The following is a 15,634-nucleotide window of genomic DNA, read 5'->3' on the forward strand; positions in this document are numbered from 1 at the left end:
ATTCTGCACTGAACAACAAATAAAGTTTTAGGTAAATGTAACATTCTAATTATCAATTAGTGCAGACTTCTACAGAAGTTGATTTTCACCATAATGTTTCTGCATAAAATATTTATTAGCCTACAGTCACCTAAATAATTTTGAAACTAATTGATTAGTCACTGCAATATCAATTAGCAACATTATGATACAATATTTAGGTTTTTAATTAAAATACACAAAAACAAAAAAGAAAAAGAAAAAGAGAAAAAAAAAATTATCTAAGAAAAAATTTTTCTATGCAACTACAACAAAAGAAAATAAAAATACAATTGATCTATAAAAAAATATATAAAAAAAAAATTATACATTGAAAAAATAATACAATTAAATCAATATATCTACACTAAAATCATATAGGCCATATATTCAATTGAGGATGCCAAATTAATTCAAAGAGATTAAAATATCATAGAAAGTTAGTCAGAAAAATGGTTAATCAAACTGAATAAAAGTAAATGTGTGGTTATACAACATGGTAAAAATTAACATAAAATTTAATTACACAGTAAATGGGTGAAAAATCAGTAATTCAACGCACATAGTAACATGTTTATCAAAAGCTAATGCAATAATGGGGATGACAAAAAACTCTATTTTGAATTCTCATTTGAATAAGCATATTCTCAACCAAACTGCAAGGGTGATATTGATATAATAGAAAGGGTGCAACACAGAATGACAAGGATGCCAGAGAACTTAAGAAGCCTGCAGTATAAACACCTTTACAAACACTTGGTTTAACAACATTATCAGAAAGAAGGCAGAAAGGAGATCTTATTCAAATATTTAAGATTTTTAATGTGTTTGAAATAGTAGAACTTTAAAACAAACCATCATTTTCAAAATTATGCAGAGGTTACAATTAAAAATACAGCAGAGAACAAACCAAGTTTATACCAAGAACAGCAAATTTATGGAACACATTGCCATTGGAAGTCATCAATTCAAGATATGTAAACATTTTCAAGATCAAATTAGACAAACATTTAGCATTTAGTTAATTTTTAACTATTTTTTTTTAGTAAATTACTAAATTTTTTAGTATATTTTTAAACTGTTGTGAGCTATCAAAGTGAGTTTTTAACTCGCTATCAACACAGCTACAGTTTAAATACTACAACTACTAGACACTGATTTTAAACATAGTCATTCATTATATTAAACAACTTGAAAAACACATGCTTTTAAATATCTATAATATGTGCCAGTTTCAAAAATTTCAAAAACTTTATGGTTCTGCAAAGTTTTATATTTATTTTTTTCAAATTTAAAAGCCATGATTCTGATAAAAAAAATCATCCAGCATGTTATTTTGCATTCATAAAAATGGAATACATTGTCAATATTAGTATTAATTAATTAAATTAATCAAGCGCATTTCAATACAATTAAATATTTTTTAATACAAATTAATTTACTATTTAATTAAATAAACCCAGTATTGAAAAAATCAAAAATTGATGTTTAACTCACTTGTTATGTCTGGTTGCCATGAGAAAATATTTTCCAGAGTTTACTAGACAACCCTAGAAAATATTTGTCCCATCTTGTATCCACAATACAAAAAAAAAAAGTTATCAATAGGGATAACCCATGTTGATATCTTTTTATTTATTATTTGAAATTTTGTTCGTGTAAACGAACAAAATTTCCAATAAACTGGGGGCCATTGAAGATATAGTTGTTTTATGTCTAATGTCTTAAACATTTTTAATAAGTTTTTTTGAATGGGAAAACACCGATTTATCATTACTTTAGTAAAAATTAAGTTTATAAAACCTTACTTAGCAATAAATATGTTAAATCCGTGAGTAAATGTTTTATTAACGTAAAATTAGATAAGATAATTTTGGTACAAAACAGATAAAATGCATAATTAAAAAAAGTTTTATAAATTAAAAAAAGTATGTTTATAAATCTTATAAAACAACTATTTTTAATTTAATAAATCTTATTGATTCATTGAAAAACAATATGAGTCTAGAAGGAATGTTTTGATTAGGAATATTTTGGAAAGGGGGGAAAAAGAGGAGCTTAATAAACAATGTTTACAAAAAACATTAGATTAAGTACAAGTACAAATATGAAAAAATATAAAAATTCTATTTACTTTAACAACTTTTAAAGTTTTTGTTTCGGTTCTTTTGATTGGATTATATAAAATACTATGGTGATTAAACAAAATATTAAATAAAATTACTCCAGATTTCTTTTTCATCCTGAAACTATAAAAGTCAGATATTGACATAAATATGTTACATAATGACTTTTGAGATTGCTTTATCAGTAAGTGGATGAAACATGACACAATTGTTGAATGGTATGTTGAGATCTCCACGATTAATCTATTTAACATAGTTCCCATACTTTTCATAATAAAATTTTGTTCCTTTGCCTGTTTCAGCTTTTGTAACATACCCAGAAATGTAAACTAGAGCTTTTTCAACATTTGTATCCAACTTTTCATCCAGTTCAGGTAATTTTAAAAAACACTAAACAATAATTTATGAGTTAATAAGGTACCTAACAAAAGCAATCATTTCTGAACATGTATGCCAAAGTGCTGTCCCTTACTATGTGTGAGCTTACACTGTCTTCGCCCTTGACTACCAGTCATTTTTTGAAGATATAACAGCTCTATCATCATTGCAGTAACATAAGTCTGCATATGGCCCTTTAACATTTACAATCTTCCAAAACTTTAATATAATTTCAATAAACTGTACGGTACCATCTGAACTACTTATGTTAAAACATCTCTTCAGTGAAGCTAATGTTTCATCACAAAATATACGGAGACAAGTATATACTTTTTGTCATTCACTAAGTTCTGGTGCTACAGATACACTGTTAAGTTTTGAAAGTTTAACTTCCTTTTTCAGTTTCATGTAAATGTTTCAAATCAGACCACAAGCTGATTTTAATACACCATTATTTTTAAACCTAAGAGTCAGTATTTTCTCAGTTAGCCAGTTGTTTTGCACTGACTTTGTTAAATGGGCAAAGTAATAAAGTAAAAATATATTACTTTTTGTTTTCCATGGCTCTCTACGAGTCAACTTAAAATAAAAAGACTAGTTGATACAATTGTTATCACAAATGATAGCGATTAACTCTAAATCAGATTTATGAATACAATCAATCAATTTGCCTGCTCAAATAAAAAATCAGCATTAAGTTTAAATACTGGCAACATACAACATAAATATTTTGGACCACCACAAATTGTAACCAACATAAAACTTAAAATGGTTGATACTAATGAATCAGATTTTCTAGAATTTTTTCTAAAAGATTCTAGAAAAAAGATTGTTATAGTATTTCTAAATTAAATCAGTCATTTAATTATTTCTTTTGTTCATCTTACTGAGAAGAATTGTTTCAAGTATTTTATATATAGCAATATAGTATTTTGCTATAGCAAACTTTGCTATAGCAACAAACTATGCATAGCATGTAATAGTTATAAAAAAAAATTGACTTTTTAATTTACTAAAATTTAAATTAAAGTCTTGTAAAAATAAAACGTAAGTACATAAATAAAAGAAATTGTATTATATTCTTTGATAAATTGAAGAATGTTTGTTTCCTTATTAAACAATCATTAATAATAAGTTGTTACTTTATATAAAAGAGCGTCGCTTAATTTAATTAAAAAATTATAAAAGAGAGAAATTATTAATTCTAAACATAATTTATTTTGTTTTAATTAAGATTTTTTGTCTTCTGTCAGTCAAGTTAAAGCTTATTTTTGCGTATCTTAAATTAACTCAAAACATCTAAAAAGCCAAGGCCAAAACATCTAAAAAGCCATGTCACAACTAACTATTATATGCTTGGTCAGGAATAGAGTGCAATCACATCCACTTTCCGACCAAGCCTGATAATAGATTGTTAGATTTGTAATGGATCTATGATCTGATGTAACAGGATTGCCACTATAATTCTGGAATAAAATTCCCTGATTTTCCCTGATTTTTTCAATGAAATTTTGTTTATTTTTTCCTGATATTTCTATTATTTTTACTCAATAACTTAGTATTAAAACTTAGACATTAACCACCAGACACACTATTTTGAAGCCCCAAAGAAATTTTTATTTTCTGTTTTAAATAGAAAACCAATCATTTGTTTGATAAAAATAAAAAAAAAGATTGTACTCTTTTAAAAAACAGTTAAAATTAGCAACTTGGTCTTCGAAACAAATATGAAAACTAATGCTAAACATAAAGAATGTCAAAATATTATTAAGCTCGAAAGAATAATCAACATTTAAAATATTTTAAATCAAAAAGACAATAATAATTTGCATCCATACTTCATACTTCACTAAAAACTTTTTGCTGCTCCTTAAATCTTAACTACTTGATTCAACAACATTATCACATTACTTTCAATTCCTTTTGTTTGCAACTTTTTTTTTCCTCTCGATATTATTACTATTTGAACAAGGCGTTACAAACAGTCTTCCATTGCTGATTTTTACTAGTCAAGCCTTCAATTTGTTAGATATCATGAGATCTTCAATAGTCTTTTTACATAAAAGACAAGTGACTTTTCTTTCATGTTTTCACTTAGCATATTACTATTTATACTAAAGTACTAAAGACCCTCTTAACTAATACTTGACCATGACCTAACAGAAAAATGACAATCAAGACTTTTGACAAAACCTTGTACTTTATATCAACTTCAATGGTTTCGAAATTTGTCTAAACAATTTCTATCGTGATACCTTTTATAATGCTCGTAAAAGATTAACTTTTTTCTAACAACTTCGAGAATTGTGTGAAAGTGAGACCATATTCATTTGAAGAGATATGCAAGCAGAAAAGAATAAAGTAAAAGCTGATCATCTACAGACTTCATCTGTATATGAAAATCAGCTTTTTTTATAGGATTTACTCTGAACTGATGTAACTAGTTGCTTCAAGAAAAGAAGATCAATTAAAACTTTTTCAAGAATTTAAATAGCTATAAATCAATAATCTCATGAATATATTTATCACATCTTGAGATCACACCTTTTCTCTTTTAAGTCCAGAACGTTATGTTCTGCAGCAAAAGGAATTGTCATTGATTTTAACAGCAGAAACTTCTGCTTTATAGTGAAATAAATTTCAGAAGTTGCCTCCCATTTATGATGCTACATAAAGCATATTGTTTTATGTAGCATCATAAATTTATTGTTAAACTCATTAAGCTTTAATCAATTGAAAACAAATCTTTAAAGAAATAGAATCATAGGGGTGTCTGTCTGATGTCTCACTATGACTTTCTGTAACAAACTAGCAATGTAACTAAAAAAAATTCAATTTAGTGAAAGTTAATTTATTTTTACTTCAGTGACAGTTACATAATCAGCTCTTATGGCAGGAGAACCATGGAAAAGTTTGCATGAAGCTTTTATTAACTTCCTTGATTGAAAACCAGTTTTCAATCAAGGAAGTTAATAATTTTTTTCCAAAAGCACCAAGAATTACATGAAGGTTGCTCTTAATTTTAGGAAGTTTATGTAGCTTTAGTCGCTCAGCATACTTTTTAATAAGATCAAGAAGCAACTAGTTTATTTTGGGCCACCTGTACACAGTTTTGTCAGATTTTTGAAATTAACCATTGTCAAAGATGTGGTCATACTTTTAAGTAATTTTTTTGCAGGAGGGTGGCCCAAAAATTGAGTCAAAGTATTTAGATCATTGTTCCAAAAATGAATACTATTTGGATCTATTTGACAATTTTGAAAAGAAACATTCAGGCTTTCATCAAAAGAAAAGGTAAAAAATAAAGGAGATTTTCAGATATTTCTTTTTAAAGTATGTGTAAACAATGTACAAGACCAAAATTAATAACCAAGTTTTATTCTACCCATCTCATAAGATTTAACAGTTGTGTTGTCAGAAAACATTTTTTGATATAGTAGATCATTCTTATTCACAAGTTTAATGAGAAATTGTTTTGTACTGCATGCAAATGAGATTTCTGCACAAGTTTTACTAGATTGATCTACTATAAGAACTCCTTGGTTTTTAGATGTAGACTGTGCAGGTTTGAAAGAACAGGATACTGGTTTTGACTTTCTGAACATGTTTTTTCCCCTCCATGCGACTTGTCACATGAGCCATCTGCCGTCATGTTTTTAAAAATGACATTAACATTCTTTTTTTTTTTTTTTTTTTTTGTTATTTCACCTCCCCAAGGCCCAGAAGGCCACTACAGATGAGGAGGCTACTTAATTATGGTCATAACCCTCTCTCAACTCTATAACTTCGAAACACGAACCTTGACGAACAAGGCCGCTGCGCGGAGATACAAGTTGAGCGCGGTACTACCAGGGACGTGGTGGGGATTGAACTCGGAACCTCTCGCTTATGAAGCGAGCGCTCTACCACTACACCACTACCACATTCATCAAATAAACTGTCATTTAAAAATTTTAAATTTTTATTTAGTTAAAGGAAGAGAATAAAAATAGAATATTGTTTAAAAAAATTTTAAAGTCTTTACATGTTTCACCTGTGTTTAAAAAAAAAACTTTGAAAGTCTTCAGATGTTGAAGCTATTTTTACACAAACAAGAACCTAATAAATTCATTTAAGTTACTAATAATGGTTCTACTCAAACCTACATAAAATGCTATGCATAAGCTATTGTTTGTTTATAATGCAAATAAATGACCAGAATAAAAGTTAATTTTTTTTATAATGATCAAATATAATATATTTGAACAATCTTTTGAGCTGTTTAATTATTTAATTAGTTAACTAAAAATGAATATTATTAACTATAAAACATTTAAAACATTAAAGTAAATAGTACAAAATTAAACAATTCCCTGATTTTCCCTGACTTTTAACTAAATCAATCTTTTTTCCATGATTTTCTCTGATTGTATCTAAATTTCCATGACTTTCCCTGAATTCCCTGATCTCCCTGATTGTAATAAAATTTTTGTCTAAAATATTTTTTATGATTAAAAAATCTTTTTTTATTCTGATTTTATTTAAGTTCTAAAACATGAAAAAATAAACATGTTTAAAACAAAAATCAGTCTATAAAATTTAAATTAGGGTTTTATAAAATATAAATTAAAAACTATCTTTTGAAAATCAAATACACCTAAAAATTATAACTCATTTTTTTTTTACCTGATCCATTTAAAATTGCAGAGAGACTTTTCAAGCCAGCCATGTTTGACTTTTCTAGCCAATCTAATTTTCCTTCTATAAAATTAGTTTTTTCAGATTGAATTGAAATATGCTCTGATATATGGGTAATAATTATTCTCTCAACCTTTTCTTCAAAATGTTGTATAGTATTGTTATATAAAGATGGTGTTACGTCAAAATGCTTTGATAATGCTATAAACAGTCCTTCTATCCAAGGCTCAACGCCAACCTCCAACCTAATATCAGATTAAGAAAAAAAAATTTGTAAATAATTGATTTAACACATTAGTATATAATTAAATATAGCATATTATGTATATCTTTATACAGTATTTATATAATTTGTTTTATATTTTTACTTTATACTATATTAAACTTTATATGGTATATTATATATTAAATAATTCATATATATATATATATATATATATATATATATATATATATATATATATATATATATATATAAATATATATATATATATATATATATATATATATACATATATATATATATACATATATTTATATATATATACATATATTTATATATATATATATATGTATATATATATATATATATATATATATATATATATATATATATATATATATATATATATATATATATATATATACAACAAACGGAATTAGGGTCGCCATTCTGCAATGCCGCCCTGAAAGTATTTGAAGTTGGCAAAAAATTGCCGACCTCGTTTCTATGTTTTATGGTTAGACCTTTGTATCAAATAATTTTTGCCAACTTGATGCTGACCTCAAAAAGATTGAGGTCAGCAAATTATTGCCAACCTCATTTTTCCTAACTCCGAGGGTTGTATATATGTGTGTGTGTATATATATATATATATATATATATATATATATATATATATATATATATATATATATATATATATATATATATATATATATATATATATATATATTAGGGATGTGACTTTTTGGTACCTCCAGTTTCCAATATAAAAAACAGATGAACTTTGGTTTGAAAGTAACTGTAAAGTCATTGGTTTTATTTAGTTTTTGAAAAAGGTCACCCACCATGACCCTTGATTACACACTGGCTCCCATGTATCAGTGAATTTTATTTTTCTTCAAAAGTAATATCTCAAAAGAACCAAAATGTTTTATAGAAAAGATTATGAATTATGAAATTACTATAAAATTATGGTTCTTTTGAGACCCAAGTTGATATACTTTTGAAGAAAAAAAAACTCACTGATATATGGGAGCCAGTGTATAATCAAGAGTCATGACGGGTGACCCTTTTTAAAAATTAAAAAAAACCAATGACTTTTCAGTTACTTTCAAACCAAAGTTCATCTGCTTTTTATATTGGAAACTGGAGATACTAAAAATTTACCAAAAAGTCACATCCCTAATATATACATATACATATATATATATATATATATATATATATATATATATATATATATATATATATATATATATATATTATATATATATATATATATATATATATATATATATATATATATATATGAATTATTTTATATATAATATACCATATAAAGAATAATATAATATAAAGTAAAAATATAATATAAAATAAATAATATAAATACCATATAAAGATATACATAATATGCTTTTAAATATAAAATGATGATTATTTTAGAAATTATTATATAATTTCGCTTCATTCAAGACACAACAAGACTTTATCAAGAATTAAAAAAATTTATTAATATTAAAGACCCATTAAGTGTTCAAGGGTCTTGAGATACCCCTAAAGATATTTTTTATTCAAAAAACTTTTAAATCTACTGTTATTTTATCATATAGAACACGTTAAGGTGTGAGCTGCAGATAGTTTTCAAAAATGCTGTTTTTTGAACCTCCTAATATACACATCGAGTGGTAATAAATAATATGATAATTTCAAACTTATAAAGACCAACTTTTTAATCACCGCCAAAATCTATGTTTTCATCAATAAATAAAAAAGGACACATTTTGAACAATTACATAAGATTTAAATGTCCTCAAATGGTTTCTTTTTGTAAAATGAACTAAACATTTGTTATTTTATACAAAGTGGTTTGATTCATCTTTTATTATGATACATAATAAATAATAAATGCAATGAAGAATTCCTTTAGAAAAAAATAAACTTTGCTTTTTAGTATAACACAAAAACTACTTAAAACGCATTGTCCTACAAAAGTTTTGCATCACAAACTATTTTCTATTAAATTATTGTTAAACAGTTTAGTCTTTATTTAGTGACAAAATACCTACCCTACTGCATCATCACCATATCCAGTTTCATAAAAACGTATTGCACCAAGTTCTTGCAAACGATTGTCAATATTTTTACCACAAAGACAAAAATTTGTGTAATTGCTATCACCAAGACCTGAAAGTATAAACATTGTACAATTTAATAAAGTACATAATATTTATCTTTTATAAATAAAAATAAATAAAACTTGATTTTATTTTATGTTGTATCATTATTTTATTTATGTTGCAGCAGCCAGCAGTGAGGTAGCAGACAAATGTAAAAAAAAACTAAATTTTTTTTAATTCAAAATTTATTTAACAATAATAAAGAAAATTTGCAGGTGGAATTACAAATTCCATCATTTTTAATTCCATGCATCATGAATTCATTTTTTATTAATACCATATTAATATGATCAATATGTTGCTATTAACAGTATATCTGTATTAATAAAATAGAGAAAAATTCAAAAATAAAGAAATTCAAATATAATGCATTAACATCATTTATGTAGTTTTTACCTTAAATATTTGAAATAAAGCAACATAGTTTTAGAACATAGTTCTAAAACTATGTTAGTAGTTCAGCTCTAGTTCAGAACATAGTTTTACAAAAATAAAAATTTTTAAAAAACATTATTTAACAAGTATTTAAAATAAATAGCCAAACACTTGAGACTAGATGAACATTCAAGAGATAAATAATCTAATGATATTAAATCAAATTTCATTTTGTATTTGATAAAACTTTTATAAACAATTGTGTTTTGAATTAAATTACTCATTAATTTGAACACTCAGCTATTTTTCAAAGAACTTTTTTAATAGAGTTGAAAATTTTCAAAAGAAATATTGAAAACTCTAATTTTTTGATTTTAGATTTTTGTTTAACCTAGAACTTCTATATTTTCTCACAAAAATAAGTTTGGTCCATAATGATACAGTACACTAATATAATATGTGTAGTGAGGGTCACTGTGTACTTCTGTGCACAGGCGTGCTAGAAGCAACCTTTTGCTTTCAACTTGTTCAGAAAAATTTTCACATTTGGGGCCGAGACCCATGACTTCAAACTTCCTACAGTTAACAAAAAAAAAAAATTTAGTTTAAAAAATGTCATACAAAAGAGTTTGTCAAGCGGTATATATTTATTTTAAAAAGTTCGGGACTGTATTGGCATGGAAACCACTATGACATCAATTTTATACATATGTCAAAAAAGAAAAGCTAATAAAATTTGATAAATATAAGCTTATAAATATAAATATCTTCTATATCATAAAATATCTTCTATATCAAATGTATTAGATTCTCTAGCTCCTCGTCACTTCAATCGTGAATATCGGTGTTTACACACTCTGTGCATTTACACAAATCCGTATATCATCACTGTATACTCAAAACACTCAACTCAATTAAACCAATGGTGCAGAAAGCAATCTGTTAATAGGGACCAATGATCAATTCACCAATGATCTTCCAGCCAAAGCCTTCAGGAGAAGGAAGATTTTGTAAAGATTTGTGAGATCTTACTAACACTAGACATACAAAATGAATTTTGAATACTTTGTATTTTAGAACACTCAGAGTAGGTGGCAACTGCACACCATCTTGATGATACTTTGAGAAGAGAAACCACCTTAGCTAAGCCAAGGTTGATATGTTAATGGGCATAATTTTTAATTCATCTGTGTTGACTACAAAACGCTCATTACCTTGAAGAGTAACCTGATTCGGCAATGTCTTAATATCGCCTAACCTTGAAAATGCATACAGAATGCATACTTGTCATCTGCAACCATTAATGACTTCCGCCATGCTAATTTGGATTTTCCATTGAAGCGGCCAGTCTGGTCACATTTTGTTAACACATGGAAATCCAATAAAGCTTCTAAACGTTTGGTTACCAAATGCCTCAAAACAATTTTTGATGTTGCGTTATTCTGATCCTTTTCCATTACGTAAGTATGTTGCAAGAGGTAGATAACCACAGTAAAATATTAGCAACAAAAGTACGTCTGTATCTGGGGAGAAAACATAGCATATTGACGGAAAAATTCTGGGGAATCTAATAACTTTTGAATTATTTTTTATATATTAGAAAATCAGAAAGAGATAATCTTGTTTATGTATACAATAGTTTCGTCTTAGTCAGTAAAAAAAAAACTTTTATGCTTTTTGAGTTTTAACCCACAGCAAACTATTTTGAGTTTTAAAGTTTTAAACCTACAAGCAAAAATGTGACTAAAATGTCAAAAATAATTTTTTTTTAATATAACTTTTCTTTTAATTTACTAAGTTATCATTTCATAGATTATGTATTGATATTTGACCTTGTTCAGTAAATTGCGTATTCTAATATCCGATGCAATGTCTAATCGCTTTTCTCTATGCTATCATTCTAACTCAACTACTTTTGACTTTTAATTTTAATCACTTCTGTTTTTCTTCAAACTCTTTGCCTATGCTTTTTACTCTTGTTCTATTGAAGCAGGTGCTCTTTAGTGAGCTGAACTTGTCTTTGTAGACATGGGTATGTGGCCGCTATATGGCAATTAGCCGGAGGATTATCACAACACTGTTTTTTTTTTTTTTTTAATATAGTTTTAGTTTTTTAAATAAATTTAATAACTCTTGACTTCTTTAGTTTTGCTCTTATGTATTTAATCTTATTATGTAATCTTTATACTTGGTTACATAAAAAATAACAAACATTTGTTACCAAACCATGATGCCACGCCTCAATGTAAAACATTGCTATAAAGGTTTAGTCTGTGACTATAGTAAACCATGTTAGATAGTAACCCTTTTTTTTTATTTTCTATTAATATTTTAAGCGTTGAAAAAATTAAAAATAATTGTCAGTATCTAAATTTCATTTCGAACAAGAATATGTTACAAGACTTATTGATAAGCTGATGTAAGTCTTTAATTTATTTTAATAATTAAACACTTTGAATATCATTTTTGTTTTAACTCATACATTTACACATGAACTAATGCTTATTTATATATGTTTTACCTAAAAGTGCATATGAAAGATGCTTAAAGTAATCAGGTGGTAGTGTTTTCTTTTTAATTCTGCGCACAAACTTTAAAGCTTTATCTGGTGGCTCTCCTTCTCCAGTCGTTGAGCACACAATAACAGCACAACTTTCTTTTTCCAATGAAAACTATAAATAAGGAGAAATAAAAATCACATAAAACACAAAAGAATGTACTTGGGTTTGAAAAAAAAAGATAATCGCCTTCTTTTTTTTGTCTTTTGTCATAATTTGGATAAAAATATAATTGACATACCTTCTTTTCAATCTGACTTAAACAAAACCTGGCTGGATGAAACCCACGTTTTAAGGCTTGTTCGTAAATTTCTTCAGATATTGCTTCTGCTTGACCAGTTTGTGAACCATACAAAATAATAAATTCTTTTTTTTTACAAGCTGACATTAGAGTTGTTATTACAGCATTGATAAGAAATTCTAAAAACAAACTTTATTAATTATATCAATTAGAGTTTACAGCGACTATATTAAAAATATTCGGCAATATTTCCGCTAAATTTTCCAGAATAGGGGGGGGGGTGGTACTGCCGCCCAAATTTTTTTCCTAGGATAGCCCCTGGATGACTTTATGATAATTAACACATAATTCCTGGCTTAAAAACATAAAAAGTGGAGCCTCATAACTATGTAAACTTAGATTTAAAAATAAAATTTTTTTAAAGAAAATTTAAAATTAACATAAATACACATGTTACAGATGTATGATTTTGAAAAATCATTGTTTTTACAAATATTAACAAATATTAAATTTGATTATATAGGAGAAAAAGTCAAACTACAAACAAAAAATAATAATATATTAAAACAAGATAAAAATATTTAAATATAATAATAGATTATCCTAAATAATTTTACTTACCATTATTTAAAATATTTGATAAAGTATTTTATTTCAAGTGTTTGATAATTTTATTTTTGAATGACATTATTTAAAATTAGTTAATAAGAATTTTGAAAAACAAATTTAAAGCAATTTTTACTTTTAAATAAAGAGGTATTCTTAAAGAAACAATTGTTTATTTTGCTGCTATTCTTTCCAGAGTTTTTACTAATAAAATCTTATAATAAATTTAAATAGATAAATTGTTATTTAAAAAAATTACATTAGCATTATTTATAATAACATGATTAAAAATATTTAAAGAAAATTATATCACCGCTTAATCAAAATTTATGATTAAGTACTCAATAAAAACATAAAATTGCTAAGCAGGTCAAAATGCAATCTTGAAATCACAAAATTCACTTTTTATTTTTTACCTTATTCATTAATTTCAAACTCATTGATGAAAAACCTTTTAATAAAAATGTGGGGTAAAAATTATGTATAAAAAGTATGAAAAAAGGTTAACTTTATATATTATTACTGCATTTTTCAAGTTTTAACATAAGTCACAATTTTACTAAATTCATATGTACATCAAATAATTTAACATTGTAAAACCATTCAAGATCATTATTATGTAAAAACTAACAACAAAAGGTAAGTAAGACACAACATGTTAAAACTGAATTCCTGTTCATAGCAAATGTGTTTAGTAATTCTCATTCAATTGCTACTATATCAAAATTTAAATTTTACTGAAATAACAATCATTAGGTAACAGTGATGAAATGTGCTTGTTTCATTGCTTAACAAAATATTAAACTTTGAAGGTCTTGTCGGGTTTTAAACATAATTATATAATTATGCTAACTTAAATTTTACTTTTTTATCATTTGTATTTTAATTCATTACAGAGCATTACCATTTACATATTAATTTATTACACAACATAAAATTTTTCTTGTCACTGCATAACTTATTTTTCATTATTTCTTGTTTCAAAGATAAGATCGGGTTGCCTATATCTGGCTTCCATGTCTTGATTTCTTGAGAATGATTTGAGCAAGTCCATAACTTCAGAATTATACTCATCTGGTGTTTCCTTTTTTCCTAGTATCCAGTAAAATATATCCCAGTCGTTAGAGGGTTGGTTTATAATTTTATCAAACTCTTCAAGTTGTTTTCTTGTAAATCTATTTAAATAAGAAGATGCAAACGTACTAAGTAATAGTCCGTTTTCTGACATTCCCCTTTTACGACTTTGGTATAAAAGTCTTGATCGTAGTACATCATCAGCCTCTCCATATCTTTTTTTGTATTCCGGAATTGGTGGACCCATATCAGGAAAGTCTATCGGATTTGATGAGAAAAAGATTTTCAATGTTTTTAACTGCGATTCTTTTACAAATAAAATTCTTCTTAACAAAAAACTCATTTTTCTAATGGCTAAAAATGTAAAACATTATTTTAAAACTAATAAAATAGATAATTTTATAAAGCCATTTGAATAGAATATATTAATTATAGTTCAAAATAATCCAAATAGAAAGACGTTAATTGTAAGTGTAAAGACGAAAACGCTTAATAAAAACATCCTTATGAAGCGGAAAAAATCATGTTTCTGCTTTTTGCGAGCCGCGTAAAAAAAAAAAAAAATAGACCCCGCGGTCATATTTTGAAATTCTAGACAGGCTCAGAATAGGCAGAAAATTGAGCAATCTGATACGCTGATTTTGAAAGAGAGGCAAGTGCGACTTAGTTGAAAAATATAATTAAAAGCAAAACAAACATATTTTTGAAATAAATTTCAAAGTAATGATATACTAAGTTTATCAATACCAGTCATGTGTTGCTATCAACACAGGAAATTCATTTTATTTTAGTACTCTTCAGAGTATTTAAAATGTATCGAAATCTATTTGTACAAGAGAATTTTCACTCGTAAAAATTTCGATAAAGTATCTTGGTGATGAAGATTTTATCTATTGTTAATTTAAAAAAAATGTGTTAAAGTAAATTTGAAAAAATCTACAAATGTGTTTCTCTTAAAATATGCTCTTGGCCTTAAAGCATTCTCAAATACATAGTTTATATAAGTATGTTGTACGAGACTAATAGTGAAGCACTTTTGCATACAAAGTTTATATGCAGTTTTACGTGACTACTGGTGAAGAACTTTATTTATAAACTGATTTACATGTTTATTATAAAGAGTTGAAAATTAGAGTTTTTTAAAAAAGAAAATTTATACTAATTGCAAACTAGCT

General features: G+C 26.1%; 2 protein-coding genes across 2 annotated transcripts in view; both read right to left on the minus strand.

The window, feature by feature from the left end:
- The window catches only part of LOC100207049 (methionine synthase reductase), a 41,858-nt gene extending 28,885 nt beyond the window's left edge, over nt 1-12,973 (minus strand). Inside the window, exons 1-4 of the mRNA XM_065810324.1 lie at nt 12,780-12,973; nt 12,502-12,652; nt 9,495-9,612; nt 7,188-7,444 (exon numbers count right to left, since the gene is read on the minus strand). Coding sequence (XP_065666396.1) covers nt 7,188-7,444; nt 9,495-9,612; nt 12,502-12,652; nt 12,780-12,926 — 673 coding nt within the window. The 5' untranslated portion in view covers nt 12,927-12,973. The remainder of the gene's footprint in view (nt 1-7,187; nt 7,445-9,494; nt 9,613-12,501; nt 12,653-12,779) is intronic.
- Nucleotides 12,974-14,343: 1,370 nt separating this feature from the next.
- Nucleotides 14,344-14,802, minus strand: LOC100203452 (succinate dehydrogenase assembly factor 2, mitochondrial). Its single transcript, XM_065809387.1, has one exon. The coding sequence runs from the start codon at nt 14,800-14,802 to the stop codon at nt 14,344-14,346; it is 459 nt and encodes a 152-aa protein (XP_065665459.1).
- Nucleotides 14,803-15,634: the final 832 nt, after the last annotated feature.

This window comes from Hydra vulgaris, chromosome 11, assembly GCF_038396675.1.
Source record: "Hydra vulgaris chromosome 11, alternate assembly HydraT2T_AEP".
Lineage (NCBI taxonomy): Eukaryota > Metazoa > Cnidaria > Hydrozoa > Anthoathecata > Hydridae > Hydra > Hydra vulgaris.

Excerpts from the sequence above, each read along its gene's own strand:
- LOC100203452 (XM_065809387.1), bottom strand. The coding sequence starts at position 14,802 with ATGAGTTTTTTGTTAAGAAGAATTTTATTTGTAAAAGAATCGCAGTTA.